The sequence below is a fragment of the Pongo abelii genome, chromosome 1 (assembly GCF_028885655.2).
Source record: "Pongo abelii isolate AG06213 chromosome 1, NHGRI_mPonAbe1-v2.0_pri, whole genome shotgun sequence".
NCBI classification, from domain to species: Eukaryota; Metazoa; Chordata; class Mammalia; order Primates; family Hominidae; genus Pongo; species Pongo abelii.
In genome coordinates, this window is record NC_071985.2 from 117,652,046 (window position 1) to 117,678,784 (window position 26,739).

The 26,739-nt window shown below is 38.6% G+C and overlaps 2 protein-coding genes across 5 annotated transcripts in view; one reads left to right on the plus strand and one right to left on the minus strand.

The window, feature by feature from the left end:
• TSPAN2 (tetraspanin 2) overlaps positions 1-9,445 on the plus strand; it is a 43,042-nt gene extending 33,597 nt beyond the window's left edge. For 2 of the 4 annotated variants that reach the window (XM_063728110.1, XM_024239157.3), the window contains 2 exons: positions 5,200-5,283; positions 8,107-9,445. In XM_063728110.1, coding sequence (XP_063584180.1) covers positions 5,200-5,283; positions 8,107-8,172 — 150 coding nt within the window. In that variant the 3' untranslated portion in view covers positions 8,173-9,445. The remainder of the gene's footprint in view (positions 1-5,199; positions 5,284-8,106) is intronic. The other 2 variants (XM_063728111.1, XM_024239165.3) reach the window with 1 other exon arrangement.
• Positions 9,446-24,357: 14,912 nt separating this feature from the next.
• On the minus strand, positions 24,358-25,520 carry TSHB (thyroid stimulating hormone subunit beta). Its single transcript, XM_002810391.4, has 2 exons — positions 25,135-25,520; positions 24,358-24,687 (listed from the first exon to the last, which is right to left on the minus strand). Exons 1-2 carry the CDS (start codon positions 25,294-25,296, stop codon positions 24,433-24,435), a joined length of 417 nt encoding a protein of 138 aa, XP_002810437.2. The 5' UTR covers positions 25,297-25,520; the 3' UTR covers positions 24,358-24,432.
• Between the last annotated feature and the right edge of the window lie 1,219 nt (positions 25,521-26,739).

The window sequence follows — 26,739 nt, forward strand, 5'->3', positions numbered from 1 at the left end:
GATAAGAGAGGATGAGCGGCCACAGCAAGTCACAAACAGTAGGGATGGAAAGGACGTGACAGTTGAAGAGACATTCAGGAGGCAAAATCAACAGGCCTGGCTGACTTAGTGGGTATAAATGGTGAGTGAGTGGAAGGAAGGGGGCTAAGATTTTCAGACTTCTGCTTGGGTGGCTGAGTGGGTAGAGGCTCCACTCCCTGAATATAGGGAAAGGGGCAGATCCTGGAGACAGATGACAACTTTGGTTTTGGTCAAGTTGGTACTTTAGGTGCCTGTCCACTTACAGGTAGGCTGAGATGAAGACACGGTGTGGGAAACTGAGCAGTTTGGCCTTAGCCGAAGCCTCAGAGTGAATGGGAGCACCAGGGAGAGTGAACAGAACAAAGAAGGAGGAGGGGCTCCCTCATTTCAGGGGCAGGCTGAGGCCAAGAAGCCAGCGCAAGAGACTGTGAAGGAGGAGTCAGAGTCTACTTGGGAAGCCAAGGTGGAGATGGTTCGCCCATAAAGTCAAATGCTGGGAAAAGACAAGTAAATGAAGACCAAAAATAGTTGGTTGGATTTGTTGGTTAGAATATCATTAATGACTTTTGTCATACAGTTTTAGCGAAGTAATTGGGGAAAAATGCAATGTGGGAATGAGAGAGGGAACTATGGGACTTTGGAGAAAATAATATAGATGTTCTTAGACCCTCAGCTGTGAATGGGGTAGATGAGATTTTAGCTCCAGCTTGCATCCCAAATTGCCCATTGAACACTGGTTGGATCCTTCTGAGTTGGATGAAATGAAAAAGACAGCACTGCCCTTAAAGTGCTCATGTCTAGCAGGGGAGACCCGCACAGGAGCCATGGACAGCACGTGGGCTGAGTTAAGGCTACACAGGACAGAGCGCAGCAGATGAACCTGGCATAGGATTCCAGGGTCCGCAAGAGGCTTCCCCGATGCAAACAAAAAAGAGTAGGATATTTTAGGCAGAAACACAGAGCAAAGGCATGGAGGAGAGAAAAGGTAGCTGTCTTCAGGCAAGTGCCAGCAGCGGAAGTGGCTGAAAGCCCAGGTTGCCTGTGGGAGATGAGTACGTCAGAAAGGAGGGACCCATACTCAAAGGGCCATGGACATCTTGTGAGGCCAAAAGTCTAGCCTTCATGCTGCTAGCTTAGGAAGCCATTGAAGGTAGAATCTGGGATGGGATCTGCATTTTACTGAATTTGCTCTAGTGGCAGCATAGAGGATTGATGGAAAATGAATAGCGTTGAGCTGAGAGACCCATTGGGAAGGCTGCTGTCCTTGTTGTTAGCAAGAGATGTTAAAGAGGGCCCTTTAGAAAGTGACATCTACAGGAGTGGTGACCAGAGAAGAGAGGAGAATCCACTACTGGGTTTTTGGCTTCACCACCTACATAGATGATTGTGTCATTTATGGAGCTGAGGGAGAGAGGAAAAGGAGCCAATTGTGGAGAAAAGAAAATGAGCTTTGTGTTTAACATGGTGATTTTGAGGAGCCAGTGGCACTTCCAAATGGAAATATCCAGTAGGCAGTTGGAAAATCTGGTTTGTGGCTCAGGAGAGAGGTCTGAGTGTCAGCACTTGATGGGAAACTTAAAGCTATAAATACGGATTGATCCATTAGACTTGGAAGAAAAGAAGGATGAGGCTAGACCCCTGGGGAACAATTTAAGGGTGGGCAAAAGAAGAGGTGCCAAAGAAGGAAACTGGGAGGGGCGGCCAGACACAAGTGAGGAGACACCACGGGAAGGGGAGGGAATGGTCACCAGGCCCAGGTGCTGCTGTTGAGGGCAATTCAGTATTGATCAGCTGCCTACCTTATGTTCAGCACTGTGGATGCAAAGGGGAAGGAGAAAAAGTTCCTGCTCACAAGGAGCTTGCATTGCAGTCTAATAGGAAGGATGAACTTGAAGTCCATACGGTCCAGTGATTAGGAATGCATGGAATGTGCATCGTGCTCAGAAAGCACAGAGGGAAACGCACTTAGGAGAGGCCAGAGGCTGGGGGATGGGGAAGGCTGACTGGAGGTAATGATGTCTCAGCTAAATCTTCAAGAATGGAAAGTAATTATGCAAGCATTGGGCAGGAAGCAGGAGGGGGAGGCCTGCCTGCAGAGAGACCAGCGTAAGCAACAACACAGAGGCAGAAATGCCATGGTTTGTGTGGGGAACTGAAAACCTGAGAAGGTCTACTAATAACTGCTGAAAAGCTGGCAGGATTTAGCATGTAAGGAACCAACTGGTGACTTGCTGTGAGGGATGGAGTGAGGACAGAGCCCAGGTTTCAGAGAGTGAGATGTGAGGAGAGAGAGAGAGCATCCTTCCAAGAAGTTTCTATTTGAGCCAAGGACACAAAAAGAAAGTTTACAAAACTCAAAGTCCAAATTACCATTAAACATATAGAAAATATAGGAAATTAAAAGTAATATTTAAAATTAATAACAAATTAAATGAAGAGATGCTGTTGTTTAACCTATGAAATTGACCAAGTGTTTTTCCTTTCCCTTAACAATAATACACAGTTTTGGTAAACGTGATGTGATGAGCATTTTCAGAGAAATTAGTAAATAGTTTTAAAGGTCAGTATGACTATGTAAGACTAGAGGATTAAGTATGTTTATGGCCTTCTATCCAGAAATTCCACTTCTCGGAGTTTATTCTAAGGAAAAGGAATCAGAAATGCAGACAGACGTTTTTGTGCAAACCATGTTCATTACATGTTATTCATAAGAACAAAACACTGGACAGACCCTTAATATGTGGCAATAGGGGATTGTTTAGATAAATTGTAGTATATTCATATGATGAAATGTTTTACCACCATTAAGAATCATGATTTCACCTGTAATCCTAGCACTTAGGGAGGCAGAGGCAGGCGGATTGCCTGAGCTCAGGAGTTCAAGACCACCCTGGGCAACATGGTGAAATCCCGTCTCTACTAAAAATACAAAAATTAGCCAGGCATAGTGGCATGTGCCTGTAATCCCAGCTACTCAGAAAGCTGAGGCAGGAGAATCACTTGAACCCGGGAGGCAGAGGTTGCAGTGAGCCGAGATCGCACCACTGCACTACAGCCTGAGTGACAGAGCGAGACTCTTGTCTCCAAAAAATAATAATAATAATAATAATAATAATAATAATCATGATTTCAAAGAAATTTTTAGTGAAACAAGGCATTTTTAAAGTTGTAATATTAAATTTAAAAAGCTCACTGTTGAATATAAAGAATGACCTAAGGGTGTAGGTGTGTTTGTGTGTGTAAGTATCACCAACAAATTTATTACCTTTTGTGGTGAGAATACAGACTTTTTTTTTTTTTTTTTTTCAAAAATCTCTATTCCAGATTTCTACAACAAGCATGTATTCCTTTTGTGACTAAAGCCAATATACCTTTTGTACATTTGTTTTTTATAAAAAGAAGCTGGCAATGAAGGGAAGGAGGGACTAATAGCAGAACTAGAGGAGGACAGTCTCGAGTGTTGTTTTGTTTGTTTTGATTGAAGAACCTGAGCATGGTGATAGGATAAGTAGAAATGTCAATGGATAAGGAGAGGCTGAATGTATAGGAAGGAAAAAAAGTAACTGGCAGTGCAGGCTCCCTGAGGAGCTGAGAGAAAGACCCAAAGCAGGATATGAAGTTAACTTTCTTTATTATTATTTATTTATTTATTTTGAGACAGAGTCTCACTCTGTTGCCCAGGCTGGAGTGTAGTGGCATGATCTCGGCTCACTGCAACCTCCGCCTCCCAGGTTCAAGTGATCCTCCTGCCTCAGCCCCGCTAGTAGCTGGGATTACAGGTAGGTGCCATCATGCCCGGCTAATTTTTTTATTTTTAGTAGAGACGGGGTTTCGCCATGTTGGCCAAGCTGGTCTCGATCTCCTAACCTCAGGTGATTCACCCACCTCGGCCTCCCAAAGTGCTGGGATTACAGGCGTGAGCCACCATGCCTGTCCACGAGGTTAACTTTCAACAGAGAAGAGCACCTCTTTGGCTCTGATTAGAGAAAAAGGAGTCAGGAGTGTGCTTGCTACCTACAGCAATGCCTGGCACTGAAGGAAGGGAGCATCTAAGTGTATAGGAGAAGGAGAGGAAGAGTGAAAGAATTGCTATAGGTTGACTCTCATTTTTTCCACTAAGTAAGGGAGCCACTCCATACAACAGTAGTTTTCAAACTTTTGTCAGAATGCATTATGGGTGTCTCTTGTGGATCTGTGTCCTTCTCTAAACTGTGAATTCCCAGAAAGCCGGAGAAACCATATCCTATTGTCTCTGCATCTACCACCCCTCTTCCTGTGACTAATGCAAGGTAGATGCTCAAGAAATGTTTGTTGAGTGAATTAAGTGTGATAGGAAATACAAAGAGAGAAGTTGAGGGTTTTATACAGCTCAGATGTTATCAAAGGAACCTACCAGTGACAAGTGAACAGATCTGAACAACCTGAGGATACAGTTGGATTGAGAGCATCCCTCTACTTAAGATCACTCCAAATAGGAGTGTTTGAAGTTGGGGAAACTAATAATAGTTACAGGTGATCTATTTGGCTTTCTGTCTAAGTTTCCCCACATCCATGAAGGCCCTTTAAATCTATGCTGCACAGGTGTCTTATGGGCACAGATGAAAGGATAGGAACTCACCCAGCCCACCCCAGCCTCCACAGAAGAGAATGGTCCTCTAGCTCCCAAGACTTGGCTTTTCCAATTCTTGGCTTTCCTTTGTTTAACTTGAACCTGTTAAGACTTTTTAGTTTCTTAATAGGTCATGCCTACTTGCATAGTAAATTGGATCAAAGACATAGAAAGTATTTTAAACTCTAAATGACAATATGAAAACAAAGAGTTATTGTTTTAAGGGTATTTTACTTATTTGCTACAAGTAAGAAGTGGCTCCAAATTTTTAGATTCCTCGGAACCAGACAAATAGCTTCCTCCAGTTATATTTCAGGGCTCCGAAGAAGCCACTGGCCTAAACACGAAAATCTCACCCGAAGGAGAGGCTTCTATTTTTTTCCCCAAACTGCATTTTTGCGTTAAGCTTATTAGGATGATGTTATCAAAGATGAATTGTTGAAACATGAGTAGAAGCTGGCATGGATTAACTGTCACAGAATGAACTGTAGCGATGGAAAGGATTGGATCAGGGTAACGACTGACACATGCAATCAGTTTTTATTCCCGACTTTTTTTCCTCAAAACAGAATTGCATCGATGAAATTGAGACCATAATCAGTGTTAAGCTCCAGCTCATTGGAATTGTCGGTATTGGAATTGCAGGTCTGACGGTGAGAAAGTTCTAGAACTTACCTTTTTTGCCCTCTAAAAAGCCTTGAAACTTTGCATCTTATTTCTCTTCAAGTGTGATAGTATCTTAAGAGAGAATTCTCATAAAGGAAAAAGACCTTTGTTCATAATGTATTATAACTTCTAAGAACAAAGCTCATAAATATATTAATAGTTTGTCCTCTAAAATATAATAGAAATTGCAACTTTAACTCGTTATGACCTTGAGTGTATCATTGTTATTAACTTCCCGTTTTAAGGCTACTATCCATAACCTAGATAAATGATTTTCAGTTCTGGGTCTCTTTCTACTGTTACAAATTCAATGCAACATATCAGGTTAATCTCTCTCACCTACGATTTGAAGAGGCAGCAGAGCATAGAGATTAATAGGGCGAGCTCTGGCATCACATGGTTTGGATTTAACTCTAGGCTCCACCATTTGCAAGCTCTGAGATCATAGGAAAGTTTCTTAATTTCTCTATACCTCAATTTCCTCATCTGTTAATATATAAACCTTATAAGATTGCTGTGAAAATTAAATGGGATTCTACATATAAAGTAGTATTACAAATTAATACAGATAAAGTGTCTGGGACATATAGCACTCAACAAATGCCAGCTCTCTGCATAATATACCAGGCAAAGGCAATGGCATAGAAGGTATTAAGCGTAGTGCATGCAGACCACCACCAGGTGGCTCTGTACTTCTAAAGTACAAAAGAAGAGTGTGGGAAGAATGGATAGCAGCGGACAGGTATGGCAGGAGTTGCGAGAGGTGGTAATGGAGAGAGTATTGGGTCTACATCATTGAGATCTTTGTATGCCCCTTTGAAAGGGTGGGCTTCATCCTTAAGGAAAGAGGAGTCACCAAGAGTTGGAAGAACCTGTGGTAGAGGATAGAGGAAATGTTGGAGGGAGGCAAGATTGGATTTGGGAGGCGGGTTAAAGGATGATTTCCATTGTCCAGGGGTTGGATGATAATAGCTAATGCTAAGATGGCACTTAGTCTCTAGCCGTCTATGTAGATTAATTCATGGCCTAAACTGAGGCAAGGGCTGTGGGAATTGTGAGGAAATCAATGAATTTGCAGTTATCAGGGGACACACAAGCGCCTTCCCCTTTTCTGTATTTAGAGCACAGAGGGGTGGGGAAGTGGCTGGAAATACTCCGCTGAGGCCCTCCAAATCAAGGGACATTTCTCAGGTCCTCCCCACCTGCTCTGGGGATAGCCTGGCTGCAGTTCTGCAGCTCCCCAAAGGACAGTCCTGAGGCAGGTCTGAGCGTGTGCTGCATAATGGAGAGTTTCACAATCTCAGCAAATGAGCAGCCTAGAAGCATTCACCCCTGACTCGTGTCAGCAGAAGGCTGAGACTGAAGAAGTCTCACTGAAACCAGGATGGGTAGGGATTACATCCAACCTTATGGCTATGGTAAAGGGGAAATGCCCATAGTGAGCCTATCTTGAGTTGGCACCCCCAGGTTTCTTCGTTAGTTCTTTTCTCTGTAAATTGAGAGTTGCGTAATGTAATCAGTTAACTAAATGTCCATTGGGTGTCGCCCGTGCTACACACTGGTACTGAGTCCTGTCATCCAGAAGCTTGAAATCCTGTTCCTGGCCATGCCCTTACCTGCTTCTGCCCCTCCCTTTTCAAAACAACTGATCATTCATATCTTATTGAATTCAGCACTTACAGATCCTAGTCTGACTTAGGATGGAATTGAGGAGAGAACCAGAAAGTCATAGTACCCATTTTTTAAAATAAACATTGACAGTAGTTTATAGAATGGTGCCCACAGATAGGGTTCCATGGGCTCTACAAAATTGTAGGGGAAATAGTTGCATACAAGAAGAATCTTTGGCATTCTTCTATTCAAACCATGGAAGTGGATGTTGATTTCGCTCAAGTATTTAACTTCTCAGAGAACTATCCAAAAGGTAAAAGTCAATAATACCATAGTATAAACCCTTTAGTTTATGCTTTGCTAAAACTGTTGAATTAAACAGTGAAGCATCGTTTGCCCTTAAAAATGGACGGAGAATGAAGTGATGCTCCACTTTTTTTTTCTTTTTTTGTGAGACAGGGTGTCTGTCACCAGGGAGTGAAGTGGTGCAATCACAGCTCACTGCAACCTCGACCTCCTGGGCTCAAGCAATCCTCCCGCCTCAGCTTGCCAAGCACCTGGGACTGCAGGGACACACCACCATACTCAGCTAATTTTTGTATTTTTTGTAGTGACAGGGTTTCACCATGTTTCCCAGGCTGGTCTAGAACTCCTGAGCTCAAGCGATCCTCCCACCACAGCCTCCCAAAGTGCTGGGATTGCAGGCATGAGCCACTGCACCCAGCTGATACTCCATTTTTTGATATATGCACACTGTTGTAAAAAATCAGAGCTTTTCCAGCAATAGAAAATTATTTAGACCACAAACATATCTAAACAACAAGTGGTTATGGACACAATTTTCAAAATAAACATATAAAAGAGATCTGGGATTAACCTGAAATATAAAATTCCAAAGCCAGTATTGTATCTGTCTCTCGCAAGTATTCAGAACGGTTCTATAATTCTGAAGCTGGGTAAGTTCTTTTAAAGCAGAGCCTTGTTACTTGTTAACAATAATAATACACATTTAAACAGTTAATCTAGAATTATTTACCCCATAGCCAACCTTAAGTAACATACTAAAATGTCATTTGTGACTGGTAATTATTGGTTATAATTATTTGTTAACTTGAGTTAGACACCCAGGAAATCTGCTGAACTTTTTACCAATTAGTACCCATTTCAAAGTCACTGATGAGTGTTTCCTTCTGTTTCAGATCTTTGGCATGATATTCAGCATGGTCCTCTGCTGTGCGATACGAAACTCACGAGATGTGATATGAAGCTACTTCTACATGAAAATTGCAATCTAAAGCTTTCATACCAAATGTCACAGGAGCTGTCTCCCAGCTCATTTTTAATACTGAAATGACACTAGGATCTAAAATAATTTGCTGTCAATTGTACATTTGCATGAGTACATATGTTTGGCTCATTACTGGTTTACCCCTTGAGTGAACGCCTGTTTATGATGACTGAGAGCATATTCATGTGTGATCTGCGTGTTTCTGGAATATGCTTTATACATAATGAAATCTGTTTGCTGGGAATTCCTGATTCTTGTTATATAAGAGGAACAACCTATTTCGCTCCCAGAAAAAAAAAGATCAAAGAGCTTTCAGAAACTTTGAGAACTTGGCTATTTAAAAAAAGTGATAATGGGTCAGTTTCTCAGACTGTAGCCATTGAAAATTAGATGCAGAGAATTCAGAGATTTCTTCTTAATGGAAGCAATAATCTGGAAGAATTGAGAGATCACAGTGGAGTGTTAAAACTGACTGTATCTAAGTTGGGTGTAAGGGTTTCCTGGGTTTTTTTATATACATGCTCTCCCCAGAATACAGTAAACCACAGTTTTAGAACTAAACACATCTGTAAAACTAAATATAGCATGGAAAATCTAATTTGAATAAGTCATGCTTTCCTAGAATTTAAAAATAAAAAAGTCTTCCTCTGGAAAGAGAAGTCACACAGACAATCATGTGCCCTACAAAAGTGAGTGTTTATAGGACTAAAAAACTTTTAACAACTTTTTAAGGAAATATTTTTGTTCTTATACAAAAACATGTAAATATTGCTTTATTGCTTTCATTTTCTGACCCTGCTGTAAACTACTGCAACCCTCACATCCTTAAAGGGACTTTTATCTCAAACTCTTCTGTTTCTCCAAATATAAGGAAAAAAGACTAAAGCAAGAGATCTGGCAGTTGAAAATTGTGGGAAAGAGAATTTTTACGGGCACTCTATCTATGAAATACCTCATAACTTACGTTTACATGTTTTCCTAACTTTTTGTATTTTTCTTGTATATCCACCTAGAGAATTCTTCATAGATTAAGAACTACAGTTTTCACCACTTAACATAAGTAAAACAAAGTCCTTCATAATTTAACCATTAGCAACTTTGGCCAAACCAAAATAAAGAAAAGCATCTTCTCCTAGTTGTGTGTGGGCAACAGAAACAAGTTAAGGAAACAAAAATACTTATATATACACAGAACAAAAATAATGTTCTTTTTATGCAAATCCCCTGTGAAAATAAAATTTTCAATGTTTTTTTGGTCTTAATGCTTCATTTTAAGTTAGTAAACCCAAATTTAGGATTTACATTGGCATATTTTTCAGTGATTTTTAACGTGTTACATTTAGTAAACCATAGATTTTTTAAAAACTACATTTTATAAGGCCACACATAAGTGAAAATACGGAAGGCGTTGGAAACCCCTAGGTGAACTTCTATACATGCGAAAACACAAGTCTTTGAGTGTGCACTAAAAGTGTCACACTCCCAAAAAACTCACAAAACATTTTGCTAAAAAGATATAACTGCTTGAAATAATCTCTCTCCCATAGAGAACCACATTTCTCTTTCTGCCATACTTGCTACTGCTACTGATTTTGGAGGAAACTCTTCTAGAAGAACAAAGGTCATATTTGAAGCAAGCTAAAAACTTAATTATACATGGCTACTTTACTGTGTCTATAGCTAAAGAAAAATTATTTTACAAAAATTACTTCATGAAATATAGTTTGTACCCCAGTAGTTGAGAAATGTGACCTCTTAGGAAAAGAACAGGCAGTCCATCTCTCCTAGCTTTAGTTTATCTCTCTGCCTGAAGACAGGAAACAGGCCCAAGTGCATACTCAGGTTCTTTCCAACTCAGAATCATCTCTGATTCCACAAAAGTGAGTTTAGTTTCCTATCTGAATTAACAACTTTAAAGGAGACTACAATAGTTCAAAGTGGAAGAATAGAAATAAATAAATTTTAAAAGAAATTAATTGAAGTAAAAGAGAAGGGTTCTGTTCCATGTACGATTAATGTGCCCCTTTTGGGGATAAGTTTCCAAAATATGTGCATGAGTAAAATTAGAGAATTCCACCACTAAGCAACAATAGATTTTATATGTGTGTGTGGATATATATACACACACACACAGAAAGATGAATATATATATATATCTATATAAATAGACACACATATAGTATATATAGATATATAATCCCTATATATCTTGAATCTACAAATATCTTTATATGTATATAATTTGAATATATACATGTATGTATATACAGATGTGTGTGTGTATATATATATACATACACATATACATAAATTTTCAGTTATTTCTGTTCCCCTGAACTAATTTGAGATTAGACCCAAACATGCTTTTAAATGTCTTATGCCAAGGCACTGAATTAAAACTTCTTAATGTTGAAATATTTTAAGTTATTTCATATTAAATTTTCTATATACTGAAATTGCTTGTTTGATTTATCTTAAAGTCCTATTATATCTTTCTACAAACCTTCACGCAACTTATCTAAATGTCTAACTACCAATCAAATAATATGATTAAAAAAAAAAACAGAGTGGTAACCCTTCTATAATTTACTATTGGTAGTTGACTTAAAAGCAACACCCTAAGGACTCTTACTGCATATACAGTCATCTCTTCAGTATTCATAGGAGAATGGTTCCAGGACCCCCTGTGGATACCAAAATCCACAGATGTCCAAGTCCCTTGTATAAAATTGTGTAGTATTTGCATATAACCTATGCATATCCTCTCATATACTTTATTTTTTTAATTTTTTTTTTATTGTTACATAATAGTTGTACATACTTACGGGATATATGTGATATTTTGATATTAGCATACAATGTGTAATAATCACATCAGGGTAATTGGGATATCTATTACCTGAAACATTTATCATTTCTTTGTGTTGGGAACATTCCAGATCTTCTAGGCCTTTTAAAATATATAATAAATTGTTGTTAACTATAGTCACCTTATTGTGCTACCAAATATTAGAACTTATTCATTTTATCTAACTGTATTTTTATACCCAGTAATCAATCCCTCTTCATCCCTTCCTGCCTGCTACCCTTTCCAGCCTCTGGTAACCACCATTGTATTTACTACCTCCATGAGATCAATTTTTATAGCTCCCACATATGACTGAGAACATGATTTATCTTGATGATATTTGTCTTTCTGTGCCTGGCTCATCTCACTTAATATCCTTCAATTCTATCCATGTTGCTGCAATTGACAGGATTTTATTCATTATTCAGCCATTGTCATGGCTGAATAATATTTCATCGTGTATATATGGCACATTTTCTTTATCCATCTGTTGATGGACTCTTGGGTTAATTCTGTATCTTGGCTATTGTGAATAGTGCTGCAATAAATATGAACATGCAGACATCTCTTTGATATACTGATTTTCTTTCTTTTGGATATATACCCAGCAGTAGGATTGCTGAGTCATATGGTAGATTTCTGAGGAACCTCCAAACTGTTTTGCATAGTGGCTGTTGATTGTTTCCTTTGTTGTGCAGAAACTTTTTAGCTTGATGTAATCCCATTTGTCAATTTTTACTTTGGTTGCCTGTGCTTTTGAGGTTTTACCCCAAAAATATTTGCCCACACCAGTTTCCTGAAGCAGTTTCCCAGTGTTTTCTTCTAGTAGTTTCATAATTTCAGGTCTTACATTTAAGTCTTTAATACATTTGAATTTTGTGTAGAGTGAGAAATAGGGGTCTGGTCTCATTCTTCTGCATGTAGATAACCAGTTTTCTCAGCACTATTTGTAGAAGAGACTGTTCTTTCCCCAGTGGAGGTTCTTGGTGACTTTGTCAAAAGTGAGTTAGCTGTAAATGCATGGATTTATTTCTGGGTTCTCTATTCTGTTCCATTGGTCTATGTGTTTGTTTTTATGCCAATACCATGCTGTTTTGGTTACTGTAGCTTTGCGGTATATTTTGAAGATAGGTAGTGTGATGCCTCCAGCTTTTATTCTTTTTGCCAAGGATTGCTTTGACTATTCAGGGGTTTGTGTGTGTGTGTGGTTCCACGCGAATTTTGCATTTTTTTTCTATTTTTGTGAAAAAATGTCATTGGTATTTCAATAAGGATTGCATTGAATCTGTGGAACACTTTGCGTAGTATGGTCATTTTAACAATATCAAGTCTTCCAACCCATGAACATGGAATATTTTTCCACTTTTTTCTGTCCTCTTCAATTTATTTCATTAACATTACATAGCTTTCATTGTAGAGACCTTTCGCTTCTTTGGTTAAATTTATTCCTAAATTTTTTTGTAGTTATTGTAAATGGGATTGCTTTCTTGATTTTTTTCAGATTGTTCACTGCTGGCATATAAAAATACTACTTTTTTATTTTGATTTTATATTCTGCAACTTTACTGAATTCATTTATCAGTTCTAACAATTTTTTTGGTGGAATCTTTAGGTTTTTCTAAATATAAAACATGTCTTCTGCAAACAAGGATGATTTGACTTCTTTCTTTCCAATTTGGATGCCCTTTTTTTTTCTCATTGAATTGCTCTGGATTGAGCTTCCAGTGGTGAAAGTGGGCATTGTTGTCTTTTTCCACATCTTTTAATTTTTGGCCCGGCGCAGTGGCTAATGCTGGTAATCCCAGCACTTCAGGAGGCCAAGGCAGGTGGACCACGAGGTCAGGAGTTTGAGACCACCCTGGCCAACATGGTGAAACCCTGTCTCTACTAAAAATACAAAAATTAGCTGGACATGGTGGCACATGCCTGTAATCCCAGCTACTTGGGAGGTTGAGGCACGAGAATTGCTTGAGCCTGGGAGGCAGAGGTTGCAGTGAGCCGAGATCATACCATTGCACTCCAGCTTGGGCGACAGAGTGAGACCCTGTCTCAAAAGGAAAAAAAAAAAAGAAAGACTTTCAATTTTTTACTTTTCCGTGTTCAATATGATGTTAGGTGTGGGTTTATCTTATATGGCTTTTAATGTTTTGAGTTATGTTCCTTCTATCACCAGTTTGTTGAGAGTTTTTATCATGAAGGATACTGAATTTTATCAAATATCTTTTTGGTATCTATTCAAGTGTTCATATGGTTTTTGTCCTTGTTACTATTAATGTTTATTGATTTGTGTATGTTGAACCATCCTTGTATCCCTGAGATGAATCCCAATTAATTGATCACGGTGAATGATCTTCTTAATGTGTTTTTGAATTCTGTTTGCTAGTATTTTGTTGAGTATTTTTGCATCTATGTTCATCGGGAATATCGGTCTGTCATTTTCTTTGTAGTTGTATTTTTGTTTGGTATGGCTATCAGGGTAATGCTGGACTCATTGAATTAGCTCTTCAATTTTGGAGAATAGTTTTAGTAGAATTGGTGTTCTTTAAATATTTGATAAAATTTGGCAGTGAAGCCATCAGGTCCTGGGCTTTTCTTTGATGAGTGACTTTTATTACTGCTTTTACCTTATTACTTGTTATCAATCTGCTCAGGTTTTCTACTTCTTCATGGTTCAATCATGGTAAATTGTATGTATTTAGAAATTTATTCATCTTTTCTAGGTTTTTCAATTTATTGGCATATAGTTCAAAAGTCTCTAATGATCTTTTGTATTACTGTGGTATCAGTTTTAATGTCTCCTTTTTTGTCTCTTATTTACTTAGGTCTTTCTTTTTTCCTAATTAGTCTAGCTAAAAGTTTGTCATTTTTTTATCTTTTAAAAAATTTCATTTTTCATTTTGTTGCTCTTTTGCACTGTTTTTTAGTGTCCATTTTATCTCTACTTTGGTTTTTATTATTTCTTTTCTTCTACTAATTTGGGATTTGGTTTGTTCTTGCTTTTCTAGTTCTTTAAGGTACATCATTAATTTGTCTATTTGAAGTCTTTCTACTTTTTTTGATATGGGCATTTATTACTATAAATTTCCTTCTTAATACTACTTTTGCTGTACTCCATTGGTTTGGTATGCTGTATTTCTATTTTCATTTGTTTCAAGAATTTTTAAAATATTTTTAATTTCTTCATTGATCCATTGGTCATTGAGGAGCATGTTGTTTAATTTTCATGTATTTATTCAATTTTCAGTGTTCTTCTCGTTATTGATTTCTAGATTTTATTCCACTGCAGCCTGAATATTTGATATTATTTCAATTTTTTGAGTTTGCTAAGACTTGTTTTGTGACCTTGCACGTTGTCTTTCCTGGAGAATGTTTTTATATGCTGGCAAGAAGAATGTGTATTCTGCAGCAGTAGGATGAGTGTTCTGAAAATGTCAGTTATGTCCATTTGGTCTAGAGTGTAGTTTACTTTTCATGTTTCTTTTTTTTAATTTTCTCTCTGTATGATCTATTTATTGGCAAAAGTTGGGTTTTGAGGTTCCCTACTATTATTGTACTGGAATCTAGCTCTCTTTTTGTGCTCTGATGTTGGGTACAGTTATATTTACAATTGTTATATCCTCTTGCAGAATGATCCCTTTACCATTATATAATGACCTTCTTTGTCTCTTTTTACAGTTTCTTACTTAAAAAGAGACAAAGTGTTGGGTCTTGTTTTTTCATTCATTCAGTCACCCTGTGTCTTTTAAATTGGAGAATTTGGTCCATGTTTACATTCAATGTAATTAATGATGGGTAAACACTACTGCCATTTCGTTGTTTGTTTTCTGGTTCTTAAGTCCTTCATTGTATTCTTACTGTCTTTCTCTGTGGTTATTTTCCCTGGTAATATATTTTAATTCATTGCTTTTTATTTTTACTGTATCTATTATAGGTTTTTGCTTTGTGGTTGTTATGAGACAAAAAAATCTTATAGATACAATAACTTGTTTTAAACTGGTAACTTTGATCACAAAGAAAAGAAGCAAACAAGCACGTTTTTTAGTTGTTTATAGAAAAAACTAAAAAACCCTACAATTTAACTCATCTTCCCCCACTTTTTGACTTTTTATTGTCTCCATTTATAACTTTTTATGTTGTTTATCTCTCTCTCCCTTTTTTTTTTTTGAGATGTAATCTCACTTTGTCGCACAAGCTGGAGTGCAGTAGCGTGATCTCAGCTCACTGCAACCTCTGCCTCCTAGGTTCAAGCTATTCTCCTGCCTCAGCCTCCCTAGTAGCTGGGATTACAGGCGCCTGCCGCCATGCCTGGATAATTTTTTTTATATTTTTAGTAGAGCCAGGGTTTCACCATGTTGGCCAGGCTGGTCTTGAACTCCTGACCTCGAGCAATCCACCTGCCTTGGCCTTCCAAAGTGCTGGGATCACAGGCGTGAGCCACCACACCCAGCCTTATGTTGCTTATCTCTTAACAAATTGTTGTAGTTATTATTTTTGATAGATTTGTCTTTTAGTCTTCATACCAAAGATATGAGTGGTTTACTCACCACAGTTAATGTATGAGAATATTCTGAATTTGTGTATTTACTTTTACCAATGAGATTTATACCTTCAGATGATTTCTTGTCACACTTTAGCATTCTATTCTTTCAGATTAAAGAACTGCTTTTAGCATCTTTTGTAAGTCAGATCTGGTGCTTAGGAACTCCTTCAGCTTTTGTTTGTCTAGCAAAGTCTTTATTTTTCCTTCATATTTGAAGGATAGCTTTTTTGGGTACAATATTCTCAGTTGAAAGTTTTTTTCCTTCAGCACTTCGAATATGTCATCCCACTTCCTCCTGGCCTGTAAGGTTTCTGCTGAGAAGTCTGCTGCAAGACATATTGGGGCTCCTCTATATGTTATTTGCTTCAAAAGAAAAGCAGCCTTTGCTGCTTTTAGAATCCTTTCTTTATCCTTTACCTTTGAGAGTATAATTATTATATACCTCAGGGTAGTCTCATTTGGGTTGAATGTGCTTGATGTTCTCTAAGCTTCTTGTGCCTGGATATTCATAACTTTCTTTAGGTTTAGAAAGTGATCTATTATTTCTTTGAATAAACTTTCTACCCCATCTTTTTCTCTACTTCCTCTTTAGGCCAGTAACTCTTAGATTTGTCCTTTTGAGGCTATTTTCCAGATCTTGTAATGTACTTCAATCTTTTTTCTTTTTTCTCCTCTGACTTTGTATTTTTAAATAGCCTGTCTTTGAAATCACTCATTCTTTCTTCTGCTTGATCAGTTCTGCTGTTGAGACACTCTGATTATGCATTTTTCAGTTAATCAGTTGTACTTTTCAGCTGCAGGATTTCTATTTCTTTTTTATTATTACTATTTCAATGTCTTTGTTAAATGTCTTTAATAAATTTCTGAATTTTTTCTGTCTGTTTTCTTAAAGTTCATTGAGCTTCCTCAAAACATCTATTTTGAATTTCCTATCTGAGATATCACATATTTCCACCACTCCAATGTTGGCCATTGGCCCCTTATTTAGTCTGTTTGGTGAGGTCATATTTTCCTGAAGTTTTATGCTAGATGCTTTTGGATGCTCACTGATGTCTTGACATTGAAGAGTTAGGTTTTTATTCCAGTCTTCATAGTCTGGCTTTGTTTATCCTCATCCTTCTTCAGAAGGCCTTCCAAGAGTTCAAAGGCAGCTGAGTCTTGAGTTCAGTAAGCCTGTGTCATTACAGCTATTTCAGCACTAGAGGGTGTCCAAAGCCCAGGTACACTAAGATTCTTTGCAGATTCCTGGATACCCATCCCTGATGGACTTGGGGAAAATAAGGGAATTCCCTGCATACCCAGGAAAAGTCCCTCACTCTCTTCCCTCTCTTTCCCCCAAGCAGGAGTCCCTCTCTGGGGTTGGCCACCTGGTGTTGTGGGAGGGGTGACTCAAGCACTCTGTGGCCATTGCAGCTGGCGGTGCACTAAGTTGCATCTGATACCCATGACCTCCCAAACCAGCATAGGACTGGGACACTCAAGGCCCATGGCTGCTATTGTCTGACTGCACTGATGTTTATTCAAGGCCCAAGGCCACTTTTGTCAGCAGGTAGTAAAGCCAGCCAAGAATTGGGTCTGCCCTGCCAGGGCAGTGGATTCCCTCCTGGTCTGGAGTGGGTTTAGAAGTGTGGTCAAGGAGCAGTGGCCTAGAAATAGGGGCTTCAAGATTCTTCTAGGTGCTTTGTTTTACTGTGGCTGGGCTGGTATCCAGTTGCAAGACAAAGAGTAACATCTTGTTCCCCCAAGCAGAAGGAGTCTCCCTCCTTGCTGCACTGCCTGGAGTTGGGGTGAGGTGACACCAGCACTCTCGCAGCTGCTGCAGCTGGTGTTGCACCAGGTCACATCCCAATCACACTGCCTCCAAGACCAATGCAACACCAGGGTTTGCCCAAAGATGAAAGTCACTGTGGCCTGACTGCCACTTGAATTTATTTGGAGCCCCAGACCACTTTAGTCAGCCTGTAGTGAAGTCAGCTGTGACTTGTGTTCCTCCTCCTGCTGCAAAAGATTCCCCTCTGTCCCAGGACTGGTTGAAATGCTCCCTTCTTGAGCATCAGAGAAATTCTGCCTGGTGTTGTGTTCTGTGTCAGAACAGCTCTGAGTACCAATGCAAAATCCCTCATATTTTGCTTTCCCTCCACTAAGCACGCAGATTCTCTCTCTGCTCTGCGCTGCACTGCCTGGGGTTGGGAATGGGGTGGTGTAGGCAATGCAATACTGTCCTTCCTACCCTCTTTAATGCATCTTTCCTTGTTATTTTATTAAAACCAAGTGCTAAGATCTCTCACCTGATTTTTTAGTTCTTTTGAAAGGCTTTATTTTGTAGATAGTTGTTCAATTTGATGTTCCTGCAGGTGCGGGCACTATCACTGCAGGGTTCTATTCCAGCATCTTGCCCCACTTCCTAGCTCCTCCTGTAAACTGTAAATCATTTCTAGATTACTTATTTACTTAATTCAAAGTAAATACTGTGTAAATACTTGTTATGCTGTATTGTTTAGGGAATAATGGCAAGAAAAATTTTATACATGTTCAGTACAGATGCAACCATTCTTTTTTTTTTTTTTTTTTGGTCCAAATTGTTTTAATCTATAGTTGGTTAAATCCACAGATGCAGAACACACAGATACTGAGGATCGACTATAGTTGTGTTTTAATTAATATTTTTTATGTAAATTATACCTCTTTTCTGCAGAATTGCTCCTTTGTTATCCATGGTTCAAGCTATAAAATTGCATACTGATGCAGGGTCCAGTGTGGTTCCCCATGCAGTCAGCAACTGTAATTATTCTCCTTACCCTGTGAGCAGTGTTTATAGATTTGGCTGACTGAAAATGAGGCTGATGGGAAGATGGCAGTGAAGGAGATAGCATGTTTTCCCTTTTGAAACAAGTTTATTGAAGATGAAAAGGAAGAGGTACCCTTCTGTCACGGGTAAAATGCAGTTTCCACGGCCACTGGGAAAGCCACTGGACCTTTAGTAGGTGCACCACACCCCAGCTTTCCTGGTTCATGGCCCCTTTGACATCCTCTTTGACCACCAGCTCCTCAATTTCAACAACTTCATTTTCGCCATCCCTGGGAGAGAACACTCATGGGCCTTCAAAGCTAGTAGATTAACTGCATCTTCTTAGTTTGGGCTCATCCAAATCAAATTTATGTTAATTTATATTTTAAGAGAGACAAAAGGTTTCTCCTTTTTTTCAGCATGATCCTTCATTTTTTACTATAACATGTACCTGTAAGGTATTATATGTAAATTTCTTTTGAAAGGTAAAAAGACTTCACCAATGCAAAATGATTTTTAAAAATATCCTCATTATAACAGCAAAGGTTAAATACATTCCAGGAATCCACTGTTCATATAGTTTATCTTCTGGGGATAGGGGAACCACGAAGAACAGGAGTAACATGTCCTGAATGTTGCAAAGCATAATCTATGCTGATTTCATAAAGTTTTTAGCTAATGTATCAGAAATCCTTTCAAAGCTTTGGTAGTTGTTTGTGGTGGGAGGCAGCGTGGTCTGTATAATTTATGATGTTCTTATATTAAATGGAAAAAATTTAAAAGAAATTACCAACATAAAATGCCTAGCATACCTGGCAACTAATGAATATTATCTGTTGTAATTATGTTAATACTCTGATGAGGAGAGGTCTTGGTTTTTTGCTTTTTTTTTTTTTTTTTTTTTGAGATGGAGTCTCGCTCTGTTGCTCAGGCTGGAGTGTAGTGGCACAATCTCGGCTCACTGCAACCTCTGCCTCCTGGGTTCAAGTGATCCTCCTGCCTCAGCCTCCCTAGTAGCTGGGATTACAGGCATGTGCCACCACGCCTGGCTAATTTTTGTATTTTTAGTAGAGATGGGGTTTCACTATGTTGGCCATGCTGGTCTCGAACTCCTGACCTCAGGTGGTCCGCCCACCTTGGCCTCCCAAAGTGTTGGGATTACAGGTGTGAGCCGAGGAGAGTTTTTTGCTAATTACAAGTCAAACAGTTTTCTAGAAATGATGCATAACTGAACATATTTCATTATGATACCAATCATCCATTTGAACACATTTATTTGTAGAATTAATGAACAGCTTTTGATATCTTTCCCAATTCTATTTTAATTCAAAGACTTGAGATCAGTAGCCATAGCTAGAGTCCTTATGCTTTTCTCTGGGCCTACTCTACCTTATAAGATGAAACCCACACTAATATTGGATTGGTTTTTTACTTTGGGGGTTACTATTTTGTACATTTGGAAAAACTATAAGAATATTGATATGCTAAGATGGGCAAGACAAGTCTCTGCTGTCAAGCAGCTTATTATGGAAAAAAGCAAGCAAGCATATTACTATAGATAAGTGTTATGATACTCATTCACACAGAATGGGCCCACTCACCTTTGGGGAGAGTGGTCAGGAGAGAGGCTTCCTTTATGTTGGAGTCTCTAAACTGAGTCCTAAAGAACCCACACTAATTAGCCAAGTCAAAAGTAGTAGAAGAAGACGAGGGGATTGCTGGGGAACAGCATGCAAGAAGAGCCTGAAACATTAAAGGCATGGAAACATTCAAAGAAAATGAGTCAAGTGCTAAGGAGATAAATAGCCCTATTAAAGTATGCTTGAGTGCTATCTTTGTCCTGAGGCCATGGGGAAAATTTTACATGGTGAGTTACAAAATTAGACTTGAACCTTTTAAAAATCACTCAGTCTTTATATGAAGAATTACTGGATGGCGAACACCAGAGTCAGGAAGATTTGTAACTAATGTACTGGAAAGCCTACTAAGAAGTAGACAGACTTAAGAGAAATTGGATGTGAGGGATGAGAGAAAAAGAGGAATCTGGAGTAATTCCCAGGTTTCTGACTTGGCAGGTGGAAGATAGTGGTACACAGGAGGAAAAGCAGATTGTGATGATGACATGGGGTGGAGATGATTATAGAATACCCAAGAGGAAATATAAACAGGCACTAGATATATGGCCCTGGCCCTGAAGCTCAGGAAAATAAGTCTGAACTAAAACTATAGGAATCAATATAAGCGTGGTAATGCCCATATTTGAAAAAGATAAGCCACCTCTTATGATTAAATCCCCAGCAAGAAAGTTTTAAACTTACTGTAGTAAGTTAAAAGCCCACAGTAATTCTTTGCTCCCCACCTATTTCTTATCCTAAACTTGGAGAGTCTTTCTTAGCTGCCTGTGTTTCTTTAACAACTGCCATCAAAACTGTCTTTAATGAGTATAAATCCTTAGGATATCCAAGGCTGAATTAATACAAACCCAAGTTTTTCATATGCTGTACATTTAACAATGTCCAAAGAGTCAATACGACACATAAAGTTATCACCACGCTGGCCCTCCTTTCACAAAGTTTAGAATCTTCATCGCTACAGAATCAAGCAAAATCACCAAGCAAAAGTACAGTCCAGACCTACATTACTGTTGCCTGCTAAAGACAATGGCATAGATTTTGAGTCATCTTGGAGAAGGAGTGTAGAAAGAAAACATGAAAAAAGGAGAAAATGTGGATTTCATCTTGATTAAGACTGGTTATAAATGCCATAATGAAGAAAAAGAAAGAAAGGAACCAGTTAGGCAGATAGCTAGGATAAGTTCTCTGTAGGATTCCTTTTGTCTAAAAAAGGAACAGCCTGAAAGATCAGACTGCAAGCATAGATAAGGAGGCAAGGTCCACCATGAAGATGCCTTCTGTGTAATTAGCAGGGTCACTTATACACAGTAGGCTTCAGTAAGCACATTCCTTTCCTTTTTTGAACATACTGAGATAAGGGAGTTTGCACAGGGGAGGGAGGAGGGGGCTTGCTTGAAACATGCCCAAGAGCAGTAACACAGAACCCGGCATGTCCACAATGGAGAATTCCGCCCCCTTACACATGCACAGTAAGGGAAACTAAGTAATATGGAGTAACTTAGGCTAAGAGTCCACATGCACACTGAAAGGACAGGGAGGAGCTGTCAGGAATTTGAGTCTTATGCAAATGAAACACCTAGTCCTAACCATTTTTTCACACCTTATGTAAATGAAATATCTTGCCCTACTAGCCTGTTTATAAAAGCCCTTGTATTCCACTGTAGAATGGCAACCCTCTTTCAGGTCCCCGCTCCTCGAAAGGAGAGCTTTCTCCTTTCACTTATTAAACTTTTGCTTCATCCTCACCCTAGTGTTCATGCTCCTTAATTTTCTTGGTGGTAAGACAAAGAACTCTGGGTCCTACTTAAAAACAACAAAACTAAAACATTGTGGTGCATTGGCAAGGCTGCTACAATAAGATGTATTGCATTGTGAATCCAGACATGTGAGGACCACTGGGCCCTCTAGGGAAGAAGGGAGGTCAGGGCAGATTGGGACTAACAGTTGTCCTGTATATTGGCCCATTAGTAAGTCATTGTTGATCTTACTGAAAACAATTTCAAGAGGGGACAATAGTGGAAGCCAAATTGTAATGACTGTGAAGAGAATGAGAAGTGAGGAAGTAGTTGGTTAGTGTAGTGGGCTCTTTCACACACACACACACAAAAAAAAACTTGAAATAAGAACTCAAGGAGAGAGGGGGCAAATAACTAGATGGTTGCAGAAGATCAAGAGAGAGTGGTTTTTTTGCTTTTGCTTTTTTTATGATGGGAAGAGATTTAAGGATTCTTCATACTGAAAAGAAGGAATCAAGAAAAAGGAAGCAAGAGAAAATACGAGAGCAAACAACAAAGTCCTAGGGGAGATGAGGAGTGGAACTAGGAGCATCTTCTGAAACTAGTGGGAAAGAGCTGAATCTATCAGAACTTCCCAGTTGCAAGTGTCAGAAACCTAGCTCTAACTGGGCAGAAAAGAGAAGTTATGGTTTCTTTTAAGGGGTGAAGCCAGCTTCAGGTTAGGCTCAAATGATATCGATAGGCCTCTCTCTCCTCAGTCTCTCTTGCTCTCCACTGGGTTGGACAGCTAGCTGTTTCCAAGGGATGCCACAGATGGCCAGCAGCAACTCCAGGCTCACATTTTATCAGTTTAGGAACCCCAACAGGCCAACCACTTCTCTTTCTAATAGTCCAGGTTTGGTTGAGCCTAGTAGCATACCCACCCTCATTATCCTCACTGAAACCACTTGAACTCAAACTGGAGGTGAAGAGAACCCCAGAGGGAAATCAAGGTGCAGCTACCAGAAGAAGAGACATGGATGCTAAGCAGGCAGAAAGAGCAGGTAGAAGGAGGGTAGCAGAAGTAGAGAAAGTGAGATAGAGTTGTCTTATAAGTGGGGATTAACCAGGAGAGATGAGCAAGTACAGAAGAACCCAACAGTGAACAATAGACTGGAAGTTACCTTTATAAAAGAATTTTTATTGCACTTAGACTCAGACAGTTCAAATCCTTGAGAAAACTTTTTCAGAATCCATGAAGGCATTTGTGACTAGTGCCAGTTAGATTTGAACATTAGACTTTTTATTTATTAATCAAAGATCTATATTTGACACACAGTTTAAGTGGTATGCAGCTTTAAATGTCCATGTTATCAGCTGATATGAGAACCCAAAACCCTAGATTAATATGTGGAGACCACACAAATATCAATTTCAGATATTAAAGTAAAATAATGTGGGTTCTGACTTTTGTATGTAAATACACATCTATTCCCTCCCCATTGTACTAATCCATCTACAGGACCCCACCACTACCACCACCACCCTCCTCAGCCCACCCCGTGCACTATCAGCATACAGACATTTACAGTATGCCTAGCTGAATTTAACTGGTGGCTATAGAATACAGCAAAGGCAACTGGCCCTGCTGACAACTGTTTTTCGCCTTGGTGGGGGCAGTGTGAATGAAAAGGAATGGACAAATAGAGGATATATCAACTTTTTTAGATCAAGTCTACAGGGCACTAGGTCTGTCTCACGTCAATCATCTGTTGAAACCAAATTCTCATGACAGAGTATCTAAGGAAGGAAAAGAAAAGTAAACAGCTGCTTACCAAGCACATTTACCAGAAAACAGTGTTTCAATATTGATGGAGGTTTAGATTAGAATTTAGGATAATTCCACTCTCTCAAATCCCTTTGTACTCTCCCCCATCCCTAAAACATTTTATTGTCATACCAGTTTTTCATTACATTAAAAGCCAAAACAGCACCAGTTGCTTTTGGTATAAATGCTGAAAAGCATCTCCTATTACTTGAAGGCCTACGAAGGATTTAGACTTCCACATGTAAAATGATCGTGGCCTCTTTTCTAGGCTTTGTAAACTGACTTTTTGGGGTATAACTTTCATAGGTCACTTGGCGCACCAGAGTAATTAATTAAAGAAAATAGTTCCTAGACTCTTCCGAGTTTGGGTGGAGTTTTATCCAGTGCATTTGAATGACCAGGAATAAAGCACTCCACTGTAGATTCCACATGCTCCTTACTCCCCACCTCCATGCCAGCCCTGCTTCTAGCCTTTGGAAGTAGATGTCTCAGTATCTTGACACCATGTGTTCCTTCAGCTTTTGATCACATTACTCTCTCTTCGTAACTCTGCAGTCATCCCACATTCACTTTCTATATCATAGAAACCTCCTGGCCCTCTGTTAGGAGAGACTGCTCAAGGTGAGCTTTTTGGCATTTCATATCCCTGTTCTCCATTTTACCTCCACTCTGCTCTTTCACGTGAAAACCAACCTTCAACTGAGCCCAAAAGGCCCATTCATTCACCTTTTCTTCTAAAACCGCTTAAGCTCTCTAATGCCTATGTAGGTATGGATATGGATTAAATAATACTCAAAATGAACAGAAGATATTGTGAAACACAGTATTTTTATTAGCTTTATTTCAGGCAAGCACGTTTAACCAAATTGCAAATTATATCACTATTAGACAGAAAATCCTACCAGATAAGACTTCTGAGGTTTGGTACAGTAGTTTGTCTTGATGGCCTCATGTATGCAGTCACTATAGTCAGTATTGCACTTGCCACACTTACAGCTTAAAGCAACAGGATAGGAAAAATAGGGAGCAACATGGAGTGGGCATCCTGGTATTTCTACAGTCCTGTAGATGAAGTCTCTATATGTGCAAACATCCTGGGACAGAGCATATTTGGGAAGAAACAGTTTGCCATTGATATCCTGGGGAAAGAACAGAAAAGAGAGCATAATGTGACAGGACTTTAGGAAACATATAGATAATAGAAACATAAAAATAAATTCACTTATATTCCTTCATCACAAATACAACTGGGAAAGAATTCCTTAGCCCCATTCTCCAATACCAACTTAACCACGTTGAATTCTACAGAGACAAAAGTGACACCCTCCTCTCTTTTATCGTTGATCATGGGAACAGATAAGGTTTAAGTAAAGCTGGGACATAAAACTGTTATAAAATTATCTGTATCCATTGTGCTGAGTAGATTCACATAATATTGTAACCTTTGTACTCTGCTTCTAAGGAGCCAATAACGATTAGATTTGGAAAATGAGGTTGTGATTTATTTCATTTCCTTTCCATATAGGAATGGACTTCTTCAGGGCTTATATAATTTACAGCCAAAAGAAGTGACATGAACTACATACCCGTGTCATACAATATCCAGCACAGATGGTGGTGTTGATGGTTAGGCAATAAGCACACTCTCTCCTTTCGATGTGCATTGTATACTCAGTTGGAATACAAAAAGACATCGCTTGCCCACATGCAAGGCCAAAAAGCATGGACATCAGAAAGACAGCAGTCATGCTAAATCAAAGATAAAATTAAAGAACCTATTGGTTAAAATCAGAAAGGGCAAAGACACCAAGAAAAAGCATAACCAAACTTCAGTACCATCCCAATGCATGTGACCATGCTTATAATTCTACCATTTGGTCAAGGAAGACACCAGAAAGATAAAGTCCAAAAAAGGTCAACTGAAATTACAACTGGTGTTAAGGGGCTAACTCAGAAATCTAGGAACCCCCTGATCCCACTTCCAAACCCTTAGGATATCCCTTTAAGGTTGAAATATGTACAGTTGGAACAAATTAAAGATTATTTTACACAGAACAGGTATGTAATTTGTTCTCAAAAAGATTAACAGGCAAAAAAAAAAAAGGTTGACACAATTAGAAGAATACAATCAAGGATGACAGCTCCATTATGGGTTAACCATGAATATTAAATAATTTTTGGATGCATGGAAGAAAATAGAGGATCCACAGTGCCTTAGGCAGAAACAGAACATTCTTCTCAATAGAGCCTGCATGATGAAGAACTTGTTCAATATCAATTGGATATCATTATCAATATGTATTGATTGGATATAGTTATCATATTGGATATGATATCATATTGGATATATCATATCAATATCATATTGATATGATATTGATATCATTATCCCTCTGGATAATGTTATGACATAATTATTTTAGTTCTACTACTGAGGAAGGGTAATTAAATTTCAGACTTTTGAATGTAAGTTGATCACCTTGAAGATTAAGAAGATTTTTTTTAATCTTACAAATATTGTACAGCTAGCTAGATGTGTTTGGATTTTTTTCCTTCTCAGTTATCATTGTCAGTAAAGAAAATATATACCTTAATGGAGTAGTATTGTTGTCTATGAACATAAACTTGTTTGCTTGTTCTATTAAATAAATTATAATTTACTAAATATTTTGTTCAATAATCAGAAGTACCAAGATTTCCCCAAATCTGTCAGTTATATCCCAACAGCATCTTTAAGCTATATACACTGAAACCTCTGTAAACTGAAATCTCATAGGTTCAGCCTTGGTTAACCAGGATTTTTTTTCAATCAACTTATAAGAAACCATGAAAACACATTACACAGGTTACCAGGGATTTATTTTAAATGTCAAATTCCAGAGATCAGTGGTCATTTCAATCAACTTTCTATTCCTAGAATGAGAATTGCAGATAAATTAGATAAACATATATTGAGCATCTGAACCAGGCACTGACAGACACAAACGGAAAAGATACAGTCCTTTACCTAAAGGGCTGACTGTCCAGTGGAGGAGCTAATATGAACACAAATAATAAAAAAGCAGATTGTTCTTGTGCTCTGAAAGAGTCCAAATTAAGACTTTAAGACCTACAATTATCAAAGATTTATGTTTACTACACTTCTTATTACACAAGAAAGTAAACTAACCCATTTTAGGAAGACTTAACTT

Bases quoted from the DNA above. Each gene is read 5' to 3' on its own strand.
- TSHB (XM_002810391.4), bottom strand. From the start codon at position 25,296: ATGACTGCTGTCTTTCTGATGTCCATGCTTTTTGGCCTTGCATGTGGG. The intron at 24,688-25,134 runs GTATGTAGTTCA...TTCTTTCCCCAG, and splicing joins CTGGATATTGTATGACACGG to GATATCAATGGCAAACTGTT.